This window comes from Argiope bruennichi, chromosome X2 (genome assembly GCF_947563725.1).
Source record: "Argiope bruennichi chromosome X2, qqArgBrue1.1, whole genome shotgun sequence".
Lineage (NCBI taxonomy): Eukaryota > Metazoa > Arthropoda > Arachnida > Araneae > Araneidae > Argiope > Argiope bruennichi.
In genome coordinates, this window is record NC_079163.1 from 10,102,002 (window position 1) to 10,121,641 (window position 19,640).

At 28.4% G+C, this 19,640-nt stretch overlaps 1 protein-coding gene across 2 annotated transcripts; it reads left to right on the forward strand.

Moving 5' to 3' along the window:
- The first annotated feature begins 225 nt into the window (after positions 1–225).
- On the forward strand, positions 226–18,533 carry LOC129960631 (uncharacterized). 2 transcript variants are annotated; one of them, XM_056074176.1, is made up of 4 exons: positions 226–460; positions 1,664–1,730; positions 6,622–6,674; positions 14,688–18,533. In XM_056074176.1, exon 4 carries the CDS (start codon positions 14,761–14,763, stop codon positions 16,192–16,194), a length of 1,434 nt encoding a protein of 477 aa, XP_055930151.1. In that variant the 5' UTR covers positions 226–460; positions 1,664–1,730; positions 6,622–6,674; positions 14,688–14,760; the 3' UTR covers positions 16,195–18,533. The 2 variants fall into 2 exon arrangements, with proteins under 2 accessions (XP_055930151.1, XP_055930150.1); XM_056074175.1 differs by lacking the exon at positions 226–460 and adding an exon at positions 874–1,193.
- The last annotated feature ends 1,107 nt before the right edge of the window (positions 18,534–19,640 follow it).

Sequence of the window (19,640 nt, forward strand, 5' to 3'; positions counted from 1 at the left end):
ACAGTACTGTTGTATGCAGTTTTCACTGTATTTGCATATTTTCTCTGTTCATTGTTGTATCGTTATGATTTATGCATTTTTGTTTCGATTCGTATGCTTTTATATTTTAATATGATGAAGTATTTTACAATTTTCTCTTTTTTCTCTTAGATCTCTCTTTATCCTTTTCTTGGCGCATCACAGCGAAACATGGCGCTGGCGCATGCTCTTGGGCAGCCAAGTCAAGCTGAAGCTGACGGCCATCTGTTGATTCTGACGAGCTGGTTCGTGATAGCAGACCTGAAAAGCTGATTCGCTCCAAGATTAAATATTTAATATAAACAACCACACTCTAAGCAAGAGTAACTTTGCTGTCAGCGTTGCTTCGTTTATTCATTTTATAGAAAGAAGATAAACAGCTAAATACAAATTCTGGAGTCAATAGATAGGATTGGAGATAGCAGTAGCTGTGGACAATGAAGTATGGTACTCTTATATTCTTTCAATTCCAATATTTATAATGCTAGATTAAATTCTGAATCAAAATTCTTGATATTTAGTTCTATTTAACTTAATGAGCAGTCGGTTTCCCCCTGCAAATTATTAAAAAAATTTATACCATATATAGTACTTTCCATTAAAGAATGTTTGATGATTAAATCATTGATCATTAAATTACTCATAGAAAAGAGAATTCTCTTTTACATCTTCTATGTATTTTTTTTTTTTGCTAAATTTTAGAGTAATTCAAAGATTCAAAATTTAGTATTTCTAGATAAGTTTTTTTTTTCTCATTTGAACTAGGCTAGTGTTTATTATTTCTTTTAATTTATCTAATGTACATATGTTACTGAAAACTGTTGTTCTTTTGTATTGACTTCATACTAGCAATTAAACACCAAAAACGCCCTCGAATATATCACGGTTTATGATAATAAATGTTAAAAAAAAAAGCATTATTCTACTGGTTTATTCGGCGATACTTCTGATGCTGTGGATGGTCGCCAAGATGATATCGCCAAGTCGCAAATAAAGCGATCGATATCTCACCGATGTCGGCAACCCAGTTGTTTCCTCCCAGGGAGCATCATCATCCGCTGACATCTTGGATCTGGATCAGTTTTTGCGCATTTACTTTGGCAAACAGTTCGGTAAATGTCTACTCTGGCTGTAATACGATTTTGTACTTCTGCTTTGGTATAAAGTTCCATTTAGTAAGTTGTATGTTAATTAGTAAATTAATTACTTATATAATTAAAAATATTTTTTTAAAAAAATAAATTACTCCTATAGTAATAAATATTTTGTTCAAATATATTCTTTTAGTTCTTAATGATATCGATAATTTCTTTCATTATATTTTAAACATTTAGTATTATTTAGTTAAATCGCGTTCTATTCTTTAAGTTTTATTGAATAAATTTTTCCTGAATTATTTTCACTTATTTTTTATATCAATTGATATTTTCCCTATTTTTTCAATTCAAGTTTCGGCATAAAACTGACGCTAATGGTGACGACAGGAATGAAAATTTAAAAAGTTATTATATGAATCAAGTACTGTAAAAATGTCAATATGAAAATGCAAAATTGTGTTTACATTATCTCTGTTCAGTTATACATCTATGTCATTTTTAGGCTTCCTTTGTTCATTATAATAATATTTTTATGTGTTTCTTTTCAGAATTTAGGTTGGAAATACTCCGATTGAGGAGGGAAAGAGGGCTAAAATTTGCATTGAATCAGAAGATGTAAGTTACATTTTTTTAAAAATCTTTTGATTATGTATTTTCATGAAAATAGAAAAAAAAATCCTACATAATTTTTTAAATAAAAAAATAGCAATCAATATCATTAATTTTATATTCTGAATATTGCTGAAGTGTTTATACCAATTTAAAAGAAGTATTAAATACGGCATTTTTACAGGATTGTCTACAAATAACAGTTAGATTTAATCTGTTGATACAATTATTTTTTGGACCCAGAAATTGGAGACAATAGCATTCATAACTTTTGTTTACTCAAGATATAAAAAAATGACATTTTCTTTTTGAAATTTCGAATTGTAAAATATTGTGAAATATTTTTATTGTTATGTAATTATTATTAACAAGCACAGGCGTTTTTTTAATCAATGGATTTGAACAATTTTTGTTCATGAAATGCAAAAGTTCAATGAATCTCCCAAAACAAATTTCGTATAGTTTAAAAAAGTAAAGATATTTTCAAGGTTTTCATTTACATTATCTTCTTTACTGTTATTTAATCAATAAATGAAAACGTTCTCTTACAAAAAAATTTATATGGATCAGGCCCACTTCAAAGCAGTGCAATCCATGTCTAAGTAATTTCGCGTAAGATTGAGATGCAAAAGTAGGTTGAAATAAACAGAGACTCTCCTATAAATTTTAATTCCCAAAATAAAAAAAAAAATTCTTCTTGCTAACTTTTCTACGTTTTTTAAAGTTTTTGTAAAGGTGAAGGGATTTTTCTGAATGAAGGAGTTTTTCGAAATAAAATCTGAAGCTAACAAATGAAGCAACAATAGTATATTCATCTAAAAAGTTCTGAAAAATGAATTAAGTTTATCTCACTATTAAGTAGAATGTTTCAAAACAAGTAAAAAATGAGGATAATTCCAGAAAATCCTGAATTTCTAATTTTCTTAATAGATAGATATGAAGATACATTTTGAGAATTCCTTCATTATTTTCAGAAAAGGGTATGAAATGAATGTTAACCTAATTTCGCCATTGTTTGGTTAATTCAATTTCGTTAAAGATTAACATTTTTTTTAAAGATTTAACAACATAAAAATATTTTCTTCGAGTTTTATGAGATGTATAGGCGTTGCATAGATAGTTCTTTTAAGTAATTTTTTTACCCTTGTTTAAGAATATCTTTTAATTAGTTTATATAAGAAAGTATTCAATCTCAGTTCATTAGAAATGCAAAGTATCAGGTTGTGTTTGATTTCCTCAATGGATCCATATGCTATTTCAGTTTGAAATTCTTTCATGAAAAATTTTCGTAAAATCTATAAATTCCAAATTAATAATAGTAAGTGATAGAGAATTTTTTTATAGGTAAAAGAAATTCATCTGATTAGAGGAAGAAGAAAGATTAAATACACGATTGTTAATTTCAGAATTAAAGAAAAATCTTTTGCAATTTTTAGTATTTAAAAAAAAAATTAATTCAACAATAAAACTTGAAAAAAAAAAAACTTTCTGTTTTATTACTTTTCTCAAAAGAAACAATACATCGGAAACCGATTAATGTGATAACTGTTAATATTAATATTCACTTTATATTACCAAAATTCTCTCGCACCGAATTGATGTATTAGAATGTATACAAAAATTTCATTTTCGATTGATTACAACATCGTGTAATGTTATCAGTTATGAAGTAGAAAATTGAGCCGTTTGTCATTTTAAACAAGATATTGGCATTCTTGGAAATCCATGCTTCTCTTCTAACTGAGAAAACATCTGAATTTTCCTCATGAGCTGGGGATTCACATTCTTATGTCCGGTCAAAAGCGATTTGGATTGCAGAAATCTGATGAAGAGACATACACTGTTTCTTGCGATGAATTGCAAAAGCAAAATGGATTTAAAAAAAAGGAAAAGAAAACTGATTTGAGTGTTTAAAAAATTGAAATTCTTAACTGGTAGGAAAGTATATCTGAGATGACTTACAGTGCAATTGAAATTTTCAAGGATTTTTCTATTGAAAATTTTGAAAAGTCATGAGATTTTTGTGAGCAAACCACACAATAAACGTTAATAATTCCAACGAAGACAAATGTATTAAAGAAAGCCCACCAACATAAATCGAAATGTGTCAAGCGTTTGATATTTTGAAACGTGGTGTGCGGCATTGATCAATAAGTTTCAGAAAACAATACCAGTAAGAAATTTATATAAGTGAATTATTAAGGAATAATTGTTAATAATTAACAATTAACGAATTTTTTAACTGTTATATTTGAAATAAATTATCTATATTCCCGAAGCGTTATTTCCCCCCCCCCTCCTTCCTTTGATCTGATAAAAATATAGTTGATTTTACCCAATTTATTGAATGCTATCAACCCATGAATATTATCAAAATTTTTTGTCCCGAAATGATCATATTAAGATGTAGATACTGTACATCAATATATACTGAATGTCAAATAAAACTATTTTTAAAAATCTATAATTCTCAAAGGTTAATTTTGTAAGAGTGATTGGATATCTAACATTCTTTTGGAATATTATATTAAGTTTCTTCCTTCATGAAAAAAAGTGATAAACAAACTGAATAAGAATTTATCATAAGAATATATTCAATTTTTCTACAGAAAAAATTTAAACATCAATCCAAATAAATGTAAACGGCTTTACTCTGCTATTTCTTTCTGTGGAATAACAGAAAAAGTTCTGGATTGGTTAACGAAAAAAAAAAAAAAAAAAAGGATATATTGGAAGAATATATAGTTTAAAACGATGAGAATAACTGACTTAGAAATTGGTAGGAAACTATATTGAGAGAAAAAAAAAGTAATATATAGAGATGAAATTTTTCAGACTTGAATCACTAGTCATAAATTGTTAATAAATGATTTCATCAATATTATAAGATATTTTTTAATGATTTGCACTGCTTTGAAATAAATATTTCATTCCTCTTGAGAAAAATGGTAAAATACACATGAAGAATTTTTCTTTTTAATTAGCTTTGTTAAATGATCTATTGAATATGAATGAATGATATTGGTATGGTGTGGAAATTTGGAGAAAAGTGGAAGCTCAATTGTTGTCCTCATAACTTGACTACGATTGAAAACTGAGTTTTACATTAATTTTATAAAACAATATTTAATTTCTGTGTGTGCATATTTTTGCTTTTACTCCATGTATTAAATGTAAAAATTAAAATCTCTTTAGAAAGAAACTTAATATTAACAGTGGCAGAAATGCGCGAATAATATATGCGATGAACGAATGAACTAATTTTAACTTTTCGGCATTTTCCTGCTATAACTCCTGAAAATATTTTGACAAAATGATAATTTTTACATCATCTTATAATTCAAAACATTATCTGTTTAATGATATGAATTTTTCGGTATGCAAGTTTTTTTTAAAATTCTAAATCAATTAAAATATACCTTAAGCATGTTTTGCAGCAATGAATTTCATTGTTGTTGTGAAATTGAAATCGTTTTCATTGTTGCTACTAATATTTCATCTTGGCTTTTTTCCCATCGTTTCTGAACAAAATAGAGGATTTGGCTTCTTTTTCCATGTTGAGTAATTTTCAGTATGAAATATGGTTTTAATAAAATTTTGTTTTCTTACAATTAAGATTTTAATTTCAGAATTCAGTTATGACGACTGCTGTCTTTTTTTTTCGTAATATAATTGGATGTATAAATTCATAGGTAGAAAATGAAGGACATGCATAGCAAAATGAACTAAGCGATGTAAGGTTTCTAAAATGGGATGAGTTATATGTATCAATGTTTGAAGATTGTCCTGAGGAAGCCATTAAGATATAATTACACACACACACAAAAATATTTTAAGTGAAATTTTTAATAACCATTAATTCTTGCGAATTAACTGGTCCACATAGACGGACAGTATTTCAAGAAAAAAAGGAGAAAAAATTTGCTAGTTATTTCACTCTAAGTAGTTGCATTTGTAACTTATATATAATCAGAGATCTTTAATAATTACCTAGATAATAGGATACTGAACTAACAATCAAAATTTTTTTATCCTCTAGAAAGCTTTTGCGTTAAAAATAGTTAAAACTTAAGAAAAAATTATTTGAAGTAATAAATAAAAATTAACCAGTTTAAATATATTAAAACAAAATCTTTCTTATTTTGACGGAATTTAATTCTCCTGATCTGCTAATAAGAATTTATTAAAATAATACTTTATTATGTACGATGTTTTTTTTAATTAAATCTTATTTCCGATTTTTTACTTGTTAAAAACCCTAGGTTAAAAAAGGAATTATGGATTCGAAACTGAATTTCAAAATTCTTTCCAACCTTCACAAATCAATGTGTGTGCATGTGTAGCACACACATTGTGCTAGGAAGCTTTTTTTTCTCACCTAAAGCAGGAAGTAGGGTCATAAACTTTCCACCCCTCCTTTTCCCATTGAGGGAGAGAGGTGCCGTTTTTCCTTTCCGATGGGACCCCGAATGATTATTTGGCGGGAAAATTGTATAAAGTAGAAAGCCAGCTTTTAGCGACCAGATCAACATAAGCTTTGTTCTATAAAGTACACTGTGATGCCATCTATGAAAATCGGGAATAGCTTGTGCAGTGGTCTGATATGATCGGTTTGAAGAAGGGATTTGATGCTTAGATATTTAGTATATTTTATCTTTTTCACGGACAGACTACCTTTTCTGTCGAAGGTACTAGAATAGCAAGTTAATGTGAGGAATATCGTCTAAAAGTTGCACTAACAAAATAATTTTTTCCCCTCAAAATGTAGCTTTTGTATGAGTTTCCTTCTTCAGCCTGTTAATTTCATTTGTTGTTGCATCTCTTGTTTTATTTGTAGATTCATTTGTTGCAAAATCTACTTTTTATTTTCATTTTTTAACTTGAATTTTTTTTCTAGCCTTTTCCATGCCAAGTGATGAGATTGTTAATATCCTTTCTGGCATTTTGAAGGTAAGTAACTTGCATCATTTTGTTACAAAAATAATATATAATAATAATAATATATATATACACGCACTATTATCATTGAAATAAAAATCACTTGGACCAAAAATTTCATCATCAATTAATTCTTTACGTTAGAGTAAAAGTAGCTCACTCCTTTTAATTTCTATCAATGAGAAACAGAGATTTGTGCATTTCACTATGTCTCGTAAAGAATTTTATTACCTGATAAAATATCACTAATTCCACATAGTAACTTACTGTTGATGTGTATGATTTACTAAGAAACCTTTTTTTTGCATTATAACTTCACAAAGTATTTTCATACCCTGTCTTGCAGACAATTTTCTAACTCAGTTTATGTTATCAGTTTTTACTAACACTGTCTAACTCAGATAATTTTCTTTTATGCTAAGCTATCTTAAATTACAGAAATTTGTTGTTTTCAAATTTGCGATTTTTTAAAGCTAGAACACGAGGTTGTTTATTTTTCTTTCCATTGAGATCTTGTTAGCTTTTACTTTCTGTCCCTTTATATTTTAAGCTATTAGTAGTTTTTCTCATATCTATGACTTAGAATATTTTATTTACTTATTATATGTTATATAATTTTTTCCATGTAGAATTTTTAAAAAATATAACCGTATTCTGTGGACCTCCTAAAAAATCTCATTTCCATCAGCTATTTAACCACTTCAAACTCTAAGGGCGCCTCACCTGACAGCTATAAAGAAGTTCGTTGTGCTCACACGGGGCATTTAATTAATTGGTGTTGGCAAGTGACACCATATATTCAGTTGGTTTCAACTTTGCGTAAATGTTTAGGCAAAGCGATAAGCATCCTGAATATAATAGATAAATTTAAAAAAAAATGTTCACAATTAGTGACTGTGGCAAAGTGAAAATATTTATAATTCGTGCATTGGAGACATATTTTATTGTTAAATACTTACCCAGTGCAATAATTATTTTTTAGGAATCTTCCTTCAGAAAAATTATGATACATTATACTAAATTAAATAATTGCAAAAGTCGAATCTTATTTGTATTTATCAGCAATACAGGCATTTAACTGATTTTTAAGACTTGTATACTGAAAAGAAAATTGTAGGTGGCTTTTATTTGTAAAATGTTGTTAGAATGAGCAAAATATTATATTAAGAAATCCTGAATATAATGGATAAATTTAAAAAAAATTGTTCACAATCAGTGACAGTGGCAAAGTGAAAATATGTATAATTCGTGCATAAGGGACATATTTTATTATTAAATGCTTACCCAATGCAATAATTTTTTTTATCCGAATCTTTCTTCTCAAAAATTATGATGCATTATACTAAGTTAAATAATTGCAAAAGTCTAATCTTATTTGTATTTATCAGCAATACTGGCATTTAACTGTTTTTTAAGACTTGTATACTAGAAAGAAAATTGTAGGTGGCTTTCTTTTGTAAAATGTTGGTACAATGAGCAAAATATTATATTAAGAAATCCTGAATATAATGGATAAATTAAAAAAAAATGTTCACAATCAGTGACAGTGGCACAGTGAAAATATGTATAATTCGTGCATAAGGGACATATTTTATTATTAAATGCTTATCCAATGCAATAATTTTTTTTATCCGAATCTTTCTTCTCAAAAATTATGATGCATTATACTAAGTTAATTAATTGCAAAAGTCTAATCTTATTTGTATTTATCAGCAATACTGGCATTTAACGGTTTTTTAAGACTTGTATACTAGAAAGAAAATTGTAGGTGGCTTTCTTTTGTAAAATGTTGTTAGAATGAGCAAAATATTATATTAAGAAATCCTGAATATAATGGATAAATTAAAAAAAAAATGTTCTCAATCAGTGAGAGTGGCACAGTGAAAATATGTATAATTCGTGCATAAGGGACATATTTTATTGTTAAATGCAATAAAATGCAATTAAATGCAGTAATTTTTTTATCCGAATCTTTTTTCTCAAAAATTATAATGCATTATACTAAGTTAAATAATTGCAAAAGTCTAATCTTATTTGTATTTAATAGCAATATTGGCATTTAACTGTTTTTTAAGACTTGTATACTAAAAAGAAAATTGTAGGTGGGTTTTACACCCAGAGGTAAATATACTATGGCTACACGAGAAGATATTTGATATTTTCTGTTAAGGGGTGGTTTTTATTTGTAGGTGTGCATAATTGATATCATATATAAACACATTGTTTATATATGATAGTAGCTAAAATCAAGTGGGCACGATATCGCTGTCAATTCTGATAAGTTTTGGCATCCTAGCCATAAAATTTGCATAATCATATCCTAAGTAAATAAACAATGCATCATACAAGACTTGTTGTGTTGGAACTTAGATATAATTTTAAGTCATGGAAAAAAAAAAAAAAAGACAATCCTGTCACTCTAGATTTTCTAAAAATAACACTGCCCCTCTTGTAGACTCTGCTGCTGACAGCTACCTTTCCAGTGTAGGCATGTATGTCATAATAGCAGATCATAATTTTATGTAAATGCTTGAAAACTATTAGTATTTGAAATGAACTGATCATTGTTTAAAATGCAAATTTTAGCTGGCTGCGATTTTGCATATTCTCAAATTTATTTTAAAATGTCAACCAATGATTATTTTACACATATGTGTCTTTTTTACACTAGTTTAGAAACCTCTTGATAATAATATGCGCAGTATATGTTTTTGTTAATGATTCTGTAAGAGATTTGATTTATTATAGAAGATTTATTTTATTTTTTTATTAACTGAAGTTTTAATGAAATTAATTGTAGAAACTGTTATTTGAAAGTTGATCAATCTTCATTCAACTCGTGATTTTCTTTTTCCTCTAAATGATCCTTCCTATTCATTTTTGCTTAAAATTTGGTACATTCAGGGACGGATTTTGACAATATGAGGCCAAAAGCGCTGAAATATTTTGAGTTCCCTCCTGGAAAAATTATATTGATGACAAAAAAGTAACAGAAAATGAATTTATTTGAGTTTTTAACTTTATCGTCATGCTTATTTCCTAATATCATTTTATAGTTTGAAGGCAATTCCTGTATGTTATTTAACGCATCTATAGTTATTATTTCTCCTCAGTTGTACAGAAAATATTGGCTGACAACGTGGGAAGAAAATGAAATGACGAATAAAAACTAAACAACTATCTTCACCTAAACAACTGATTAAGGATTACATTTTATGGTACCGAAATTGTCTGGTGAAACGAAGTGTAGTACTTGATATCCTTGATAAGGAGCTAAATTTCACATCCCATGTTCAAACTTTCAGGGAAATATACAATAAGGCTTTCGAAGTTCAATGTTTACCCACATGTAGAAATTCTAGCCCTCCTCTCGACGACAAATAGCCCATTTATCCCTCCTGTCTACACCCCATTCATTCTGGCTGCCCGATCTGGGCTTTCACAGCGAAAAAGAACTTGAATGATTGTTCAGGTTTCAGAGAAACGCAGAGATAGGAAAAGCCTTAAAGGTTCCCCCATTTGACAATTCATGCTCAGTTTGGTAGAAAACACTTTATCAGTTGGCAGAATATAAGTAGCCCAATAATAGTAACCCAACAATAGGCAAATTTCCCCTTTTCGATCCAGGTGCAGGTTCTAACAAAAGAAGGTCCCTCTGAGCTTTCAATCTCTACAGACCATGTGCTTGTGCAATCTTTTGTACTTACCTTTCTGGCAGTTACTAAAAGAAGGGGAAAATGCATATATTTACATCTTCTCACTATCCATCATACAATGCATCTACTTTCTAACCGTTGATGCTGCTTCTAGTTCTGTAAGAAGGAACTTTTACTGTAACGACGTATATTGTTTTAAATTTGTTGCTCCATCCGTGATTAGAAGCTTGAAGTACATCGATACAGATATGATTATAGGAATAATTATAATACATTCAATTATAGGAATAATTATTATATACATAATTATGAGAATAATTATTCTATAGAATATCTTTATAATCAAATGGACAAATAATAACTTCATAACAAAAATTTGTATTAGTTTTTTTTTTTTTTTTTTTTTTTTTTTATTAAAACAGAACAAAACGAATTCGATAAAATTCGCTTTGTCTCGAAATAGAAACTTTATAGCCTTTATCAATCATATGTTTAAATAAAGTCATAAAATCAATAAAAAAAATAAAAATTGTAAAAAATCATTTAAATGTAATTTAAAAAAATAACAATTATATTTAAAAGTCAGAGTAGCTATAGGCTTTATTTTCGCATTCGCTCTAAAAAATTTAAAATTCTTTTCAAAAGAAGAAGAACAGCGCTTTAATTCGCTAAAAGTGTTGTGTGGAAGTTTGGTAAGGGGGATTCCAGCTCAGGTGTTGCCCTCGTCATCTGACCGCGGTTTAAAATTAAGAGTTCCGTCCCAAAATAGCCCTAGTGCTGCTTTAAAACGGGATGTTAATATAGCTAAACTAAATTGAAACTTAATTCGCTTAAATAAAAATATTTGACAAATTACGAATGTTAATCTAATCACGAAAGTCAAATAAAGAATAACCGAATAATAACATTTTAAACCGAATAATAACATAACCGAAAGAATAACATTTTAAAAGTCACTTATAATATGTTGTCTTCTTTGTAAGTATCGAATCTTTAAAAAAGTAATAAAAATGTATTTCATTCGAAAATTTGTGTATTATTTTGTAATCAAGTATTCTTGCTTATCAAAAGATATTCTTATAAAACTTTATTTTTCAAGAAGTTATTAATTTCAACATTCAAGTAGAAGAAGATTGAAATTTTTTGTTGAAAGATAGAAATTTATTATTTTAAAATCTTATTTAATGCACGTTTGTTTTTCATTTAAAAGTAAAAAATTAAAAATGCATGAATTTATGTTGACAAAAAATGTGGTAATCTAAGATATAAATCAATACCTGATGAATCTTTAAAATCATTTGAAATTGTTCATTTTCACATATTTATGATGTCATAAATGTAAGATATTTTTGCATCCAAGAATTAATATTAAATCTATTATTTAACAATGTTTTTATTCCATTTATGATGATTATAAACAATGTCGTAAAAATTGCAAATACGGCAGATTAATGTTATGAAATTTGATTCTTTTGTAAAAAATCTCGAATGCATAAAGAAACAACAATAAATACTAAATATACAAAATTGACCCTTTTCTTGTTACAAAACGTAGAGCTCATTTTGAATTAATTATAAGTAAGTATGTTTGTAAAATTAAATAATTATAATCCTACAAAGTATTTATTAGGAAAAAATTCCATTCTTCATTGTCTTTTTATATTCTGTAAGTGCAAATCTATGAGCCAATGACTAAAATAAATTAACTTTCCACAAGAACAGAAACTCACCGTCAGGTTCAAACGTAACGACTATTAATAAAATATTACTGCACCGAAATGGATTTGTTAACTTTTATTTGATATTTTTTGTAATTTTCGAAATTTTCTTTATATATTCTTACATTACAACAAGGTAGAAAATAAAAAACAGACAAAAAAAAAAAGAAAAAAAAAAGAAGTAGCATTTCAGTGCCAAATGAAAAGCAAAGCAATGTTCAAGCATTACTTCTTGGTTTATTTTTGCATCTTTTCCATTTATATCTAATGTTATAAAGATACTGGCGCAAAGCTTTCATTCTTTTGAAGTTCATTGTTTCTTTAAAAAAAGTAAGCAATTTTTTCAAAGAAGTGGCTTTTGTTTCCTTGATATGAGAATCATACACAGTTCACCTGATAACACTGCAGTCAAATTCAATCAATTCATTAATCAATGTTTTTTTAGAAAAGCCCCTTTCTTTGGATGAAGCAGAATTTGGATTAATGTCATTTGCTTCGCAGCGAATCTTTTAATGGCACAAACAGTGTAGCTTATTTTTATTAGCGAGCCGTTTTGAAGCAACACAAAGGCTGTTTTGGGGCAGCTCTCGTAATTTTGGACCACGGTCAGATGACGAGGGTGGCATCTAACCTCCCGTCTCCTCTCCAAACTCCCACACCAAACCTGCGGGAGAGCCTTTAGCTCCGACAGATTTAGCGTACACCAGGCCCGCTTATGCAACAGTTCTACGGTGGAATTGGGTATCCAACCTGAGCCCCACCGGTTTCGAATCCGAGACCTTATCACCGGGCCACCGCGAACCTCAACGGCAAACAGAAACACCAGCAATTGAACTGGCGCATTTCTTAGGATATGTGACAGGAATAAATAATTCCCAGTTTTCGGCTTTTTGGTCACAGTGCTTGATTATAATATATAAAATATTCTTAAAAGCGTTTTTAACTTTTGAAGTTGTCTATAAGCAATCAATATGCAATTACCAATTATAACGGTCCAAAACGAAATGACAAAACACACACAGAAAAAAATTTAACTTAAAACCATCTAATGGAATGGAAATAAGGGTCATAGAATTCAGGAAAAGCGTTCATCTTCCTGTGTATCACCCCTTAGCGAAGTACAATTGTCAAAAAGTGGTGGTCTCAGAATCCTGAAAAGAATAGTAGTTAAAAGATGCTGATTACAAAGCATAACAAATTTAAAATAACAAGCTTAAAAATCATTTTATTAAGAACACAATTGGAGAAATATTTTCTTTCCGTATTTTGTTGATTTATAAAAACACAATCTTTAGTGCCTTGTCCTTATAACAGTATATAGTAACTAGATGTATTGGAAGTAAAACTATGAACATAGTACACTGCACAAAACAGTACAATATATAACATATTGATAATACAATGTAGTCAATTCACTCCAACTTAATTTAATATTAAAAATTATAGTTATATCAACTTGATACACAATGGCGTATTTTGACAACTTGAGGCCACAAGCGCTAAATTATTATGTATCCCCCCTTCTAGGTAAAATTATATATATATATATATATATATATATATATATATATATATTATATAGTAAAAATCACAAGTCGTTGGAATGATAATTGTTTGCTCTTTAATTTTGTAATTAAATAATTTTTATACGATAATTATTTCCAAAGTTATTGGCGAAAAATTGAAGAAAAACAATAATGTTTGTATTATTTTTTATTTGATTGTTTTTAGGAATAATTTATTTTGAAAATAAAATAATTAACATATAAATGGAGCCTGGTATCTCGAATGTATGATTTTTAAGCCGCTGAATGTGCTATTCTCTGTTTCGGAAATGTTGTTGTAACAGGCAAATAGGCAGATACATGTATTTTTTTAAATTTATGTTATAAGTATGCATTATCTTGTACATTACGGTGAAACGCTTTGCGAAGGTGGATGGACTACTTGAACTCAAGCTCATGGACATGGGAGTTGTATGGGAGAAATGTGACTGACAATGCCATTACTTAGAGATAAAATGAAACTAATGGATGTGTCTACAGGAAAAATAAATGCAAATTCTTATTAAATAAAAGGAATTAGAAAGTAGTAATTATATTTATATTATCGAGATGGTGTCTTTCGTTACATTGTTACATCTTAATAGAAAGATGTGTCAGTTCATTGGATTAGAAGTGAACTCTTTATTATATTTTTTATATATTGGTATCAAGATTAATTCATAATGCCATGAATCTGTGGGGTATCCTGACTTATTTCCATAATATTTTAGTCTAATTTGTTTTCCTAATATTTTCGCCTAGTTTGTTTTCCTAATTTTTTTACCAATTTTTTTTATCATGAACCTTAATTTTTTTTAATATTTATCTTTTTAGAAGAACTGCTTATTTTTAAAAAAATGTTCGCAATTTAAGATAATGTATATTCTATAAATGCAAGCTGAGCACTTTGAAACAGATTTTTCTCATTTAATCTTTAATTTATTTAACATTTTATGCGAGTCTTTTTTTCTTTTTATTTAACAACAAATCATGTAAATTCCAACATAAATCCTATTTGCATATAGCAGTGATTTTTTTTAAAAAAGCAAAACAAAAACACAAAAGTGTTTAACAATACTTTAAATTATTCATTTTCATCTTTTTCAGGTAGGAGCACTTTTTAAGCTGAGCAAGGAACTCATATACAGTCAAATTATCTTTGTTAACTACTGACAGCTTTATGGAGAACCCATTGCATACACAGAATGCGTTATCTCTTAAAGAACTTACACGGCGTAACGCTGCCATACTTTTATGGCAACAAAACATCCACTTATTACCAAAGTTCCATCTTGGGAAGGAATATTTGGAATTGACAACGAAAGATTGGAATAGATTAATAAATAAAGTGAAGAATAAGATACCTGAGCTTCAGTTAGTTCGATCCGAAGCAAAAGAAGTGGAACTTTTTATAAAACCCATTTGCTTCGAAATAGTAAAATGGGTGAGTTATAATGACTTTAATTTTTTTCAAAACTGTGCAGATTTTGTTTATTGTTTGGATGTGCTTAGTTGGTCCTCAGAAGGAACTATTAACTATAAGAAAACAGCCGAAAACTTAGTGCGGTTGAAGCCATTTGACCGTCGTTTCCTTTACGAATATGCTTGCGAGTTTTGTTTGGAAGATGAGGTTGAAATCACATGGAAAAATTTAAGTGATGAAGAAAAGGCTATGTATAGTGAAAAAATGCAATCTAGAACCCCTCAAGGCCAGATACTTCACCACTGGACTAAACATTTCGATTATGAAATGGAAACGCATGATATGATTTTCTCCGCCTGCTATGATGCTGCTACGAAAGGTAATCTTGTAGCTACACAGTATTTTTTTCCAAAATTAGAGAATGACCAAAGAAAATTAACTGTTCAAGTTCTCCCAGGCTTGGCAGATGGATATAGTTTTAGCCTTCCCATTGAACCTGTTTATTGTTCACTTGGACATAATCGGGATATTTTAGACTATTTATTAACTCGGTTGACTTTTGAAGAATTTATGGAGTTTTTTGAAACACATTACCAAGATATTCTTAGCTGTTACACAGATTGGAATCGACAGAATAAGTTCTTTAAAATTTTGGAAAAAGTAAGGTCTTCACTTCCACCGGAGTTTTACGCTGATTTATTATCCTCAATAGTTGGCAATATGGATACACCAGTGTATAACTATCAAAGTTTTTTCAGAGAATTTTTTTTAAAGAGTCCATTGGCAGATGGAACGTTGGATTTAAAGACACAATGTCCGCAGACCTTTTATTTTTCCGACCTTTTTCTTGCTGGTGACATTGAAAACATTGTGTTTGTTCTTAGAAATTTGAGCTCCGCTACGAAAGAGCAACTTTTCACTAGTGATTCGGGGCTTTACATTTGTCTTGCTCTAATATTCAAGGATGAATGGGCTTTACTTCAGTTATTTATCACAGAATGTAAGTTATCTATAGATGTTAGATCAGAAATTCCCGAAAAATTTCAATTATATATTACTGAAAAAAATTACCATAAACAAATAATAATTTTAGATACTAAATTGGAGAGATTCTTTAATATGCTATTACCGACTGAGGAAATTGATCACAGTAAGCAAAAATCGGAGGAAGAAAAAGAGAGTCCAAAATAAAAGTCCAAGTTTTGTCCAAAATAAATCGATTTTGAACTTTTTAGTTCAAGAACAATAATTTAAAGCTGATCTTTTATGGGCATTAAAACCTGTTACGTTACATTCGACCTTTAATGCATTCAATGATTTATCGAAAATATTTTCACATATGTTCACAAATAGAGAAATAGCAAGGAAAAAAAAGTACTCTAAGTCGCACAAAAATGTCTTACAATATTTGTTATGGATTAGCTCCGTTTTTTCAACAATCACTCAAAAAATCGCTAAACAATAAAAAATTTGTAACATCCTTGATGAAGCTCACTAAAATACCAAATGTATCTTATTGCAAACTATTGAGGTGAATAACCAATAGAGTTTCCACAATATTTCAATATTTTTAAGGCATACGGCTGTTTAAGAATTGTTTTGAGAATTTTAAAGAAATATCAAATTTGGATCTTCAGTTACTTTTACAAATTAGTATGGGTGGATCAAATGTATATTTAAAAATTTTAAAACATGTCAAAGAACTTTCGTGCGAAAATGACTGTAAATAACTGTTTTAGACCTAGGTGCATATGGACTAAACATAATCCACTGAATGTTTCTGTATGAACATAAATCTCGTGAATCGAAAGTAGATGTTATTCTAAGAGCAATGTATAGAATATGTATAGATAGTCCAGGTAGACGTGCCGATTTCCTGTAAGTTACTGGTTCTTCTCACTTTTAATTGAAACTTGTTCTTTCCACTGGGTAGAAAATATCACTGTTTGCGAAAGTACTCTAAAAGTTTTTGACAACATAATGAAATACATAGATTTCAATAAAGACTTTTCCTGGCTCTATCACAAGTGATAACGTTATAAATGTTGTTAATATTCTTCAGCCATTTTTTAAATAAATTCAGACATCTGAACTAATGGTGCCTGTCTTATGTGGAAATCTTTTCATTTTTGTTAAACAATTAATAAAAACATAGTTAAAAGAAATATAGTTGAAAAAACATATTCAACTCTTATTTTTGACAGAACTTAATGATCCTAAAAATCTCTGGCTGAGAAAAAAAAAATGCCGATATTGGAATAGTGACTAACACTGAACTTTATTCCTAATGAAATTACTGAAACTGAAAAAAAAAAGACGATTTTAGCAGAGTATTTTATATTTGTGAAGTGATAACGTAAAGTTTATCTACACATCAAGTTTATGTAAATATTTCTGAATGTAATGTGATGTAAATATTTGAACACATATCCAAAAATTTTGATGTTCATAAAACTGCATTTTATTTAAACCCATATTTATTGAAGAATCTTATTTTTTCCTCTTATTAAAACTTAGGTGTATTTTTATTCCGTTATAACTAACACATGAGTGCTGTTTGCGCATTTCCTCTTATTTTGCATATAAGTATAGGAAAATGCAGGAAAAACACAGGGATTTTTTCCCCAAATTTAAGCGGCAACCCTGATACATGTATGAGATCTATTTCTTTAACTATTATGTATAAAATTTATTTGTTTCGAGTGGATATGATTAAATCTTAGCAGATGAGTGCAGGTAAATAACCGGCCAAGTGTTTTTCCTGCCACCGACTCTAATCTGTGAATGAGGAACGGCGCCAGGAAAGTAGTATTAATAAAAAGTTTCTTCACTTTTTTGTAATAGTTTTTTTTTTAACTGTTGTGGCAAGTATTCAAGTATTATTAAATAAATGTATAATGTAATTGATATTTCTGTATGTAATTGATATTTCTGCATGTATTGATATTTCTGTATGTAATTGATATTTCTGTATGTAATTGATATTTCTGTATGCATTGATATTTCTGTATGTAATTGATATTTCTGCATGTATTGATATTTCTGTATGTAATTGATATTTCTGTATGTATTGATATTTCTGTATGTATTGATATTTCCGTATGTAATTGATATTTCTGCATGTATTGATATTTCTGTATGTAATTGATATTTCTGTATGTATTGATATTTCTGTATGTAATTGATATTTCTGCATGTATTGATATTTCTGTATGTAATTGATATTTCTGTATGTATTGATATTTCTGTATGTATTGATATTTCCGTATGTAATTGATATTTCTGCATGTATTGATATTTCTGTATGTAATTGATATTTCTATATGTATTGATATTTCTGTATGTAATTGATATTTCTGTATGCGCTTATAATTTAAATGCGACTGTATTATTAAATAAATGTATAATGTAATTGATATTTCTGTATGTAATTTATTTATGCACTTATAATTTAAATGTGATTGTATTATTAAATAAATGTATAATGTAACTGATATTTCTATATGCAATTTATTTATGCGCTTATAATTTAAATGTGATTGTATTTGAGTAGAATTTAGTGAAATAAACATGTTTGAAATGATTTTCTTTGTATTCTTATTCTGTCTTCTAATTTATTTAACTTGATATTTTTTCACATCGAAACTTGGTTTCCACATGAGTGATTATTTCTTAATCATTATTTTGTGTCTGAAACATGCACTTTGCATCTTGCCCTTCTTAAAGTCTTTTTTCAAAGATAATTTCTGGAAAAGAAATCTACAATATTTACTTTATCAAGGACATTTAGATAATACTTTTAAATGTTTGCTACAGTAAAATTACTTGAAAAGAAGTGGGCTGACATTCCATAATAAGTTACCTAAGATTTAACTAATTCTGTTTTTACTTGTTTATTTCCATTAATGTATGCATGAGAACTAAATTTTTTTTATCAGCGACGAGTGTCTGTTTTACAGTTTTTTTAAAATCTTAAAAAAAAAAAAAAAAAAAAAAAGCGCTTTTTTTTTCAATTTCTTGGAAGCACAAATACATTTGGAAACTTGATTAGTTAAAATGAATTGGATGCCTACTGGCTGTCAGTGACATATTAACTATCCCTATACTCACATGAAACATTGAAATTTACGAACTTCTTCATTTATTGGTAGTTTCGACATTTTATTTCACAAAATTTACTCAAAAGCTTTTTTTTCTTATTACAGTTCTAATCACACATTTGTATTATTGTTGAATAAAACTAAGCAAATGTTGGTAGAGAATTTTATTTCAATTCAATTCACTCTTTACTTTAAAATTATTCAATTCCTTTAGATAAAAAAACAATCTGTAAATGAGAATCTTTGTATTCCAGATACAGATTATTCATTAGGCAAAATTGGATTTAAGTCATCTAATAATGTATTTAAAAGAGTAGTAAAAAAAAAAAATCATTTCTAATTTTCTAAGTCATAATACCACTTTATTGGTATAAGAAGCTACACAAAATTTTAAATTTGACGTTTATGTATCTAAGTATGTGTTAAAAATTAGTTTGTGGAAAATTCATATTTTAAAGAACTTTGCAGTGATTTTATGTAGAAAAATTCTTTTCCCTCTCTCCTTTAAAAGTCCCATATAAAAGCCAGAAAAACATT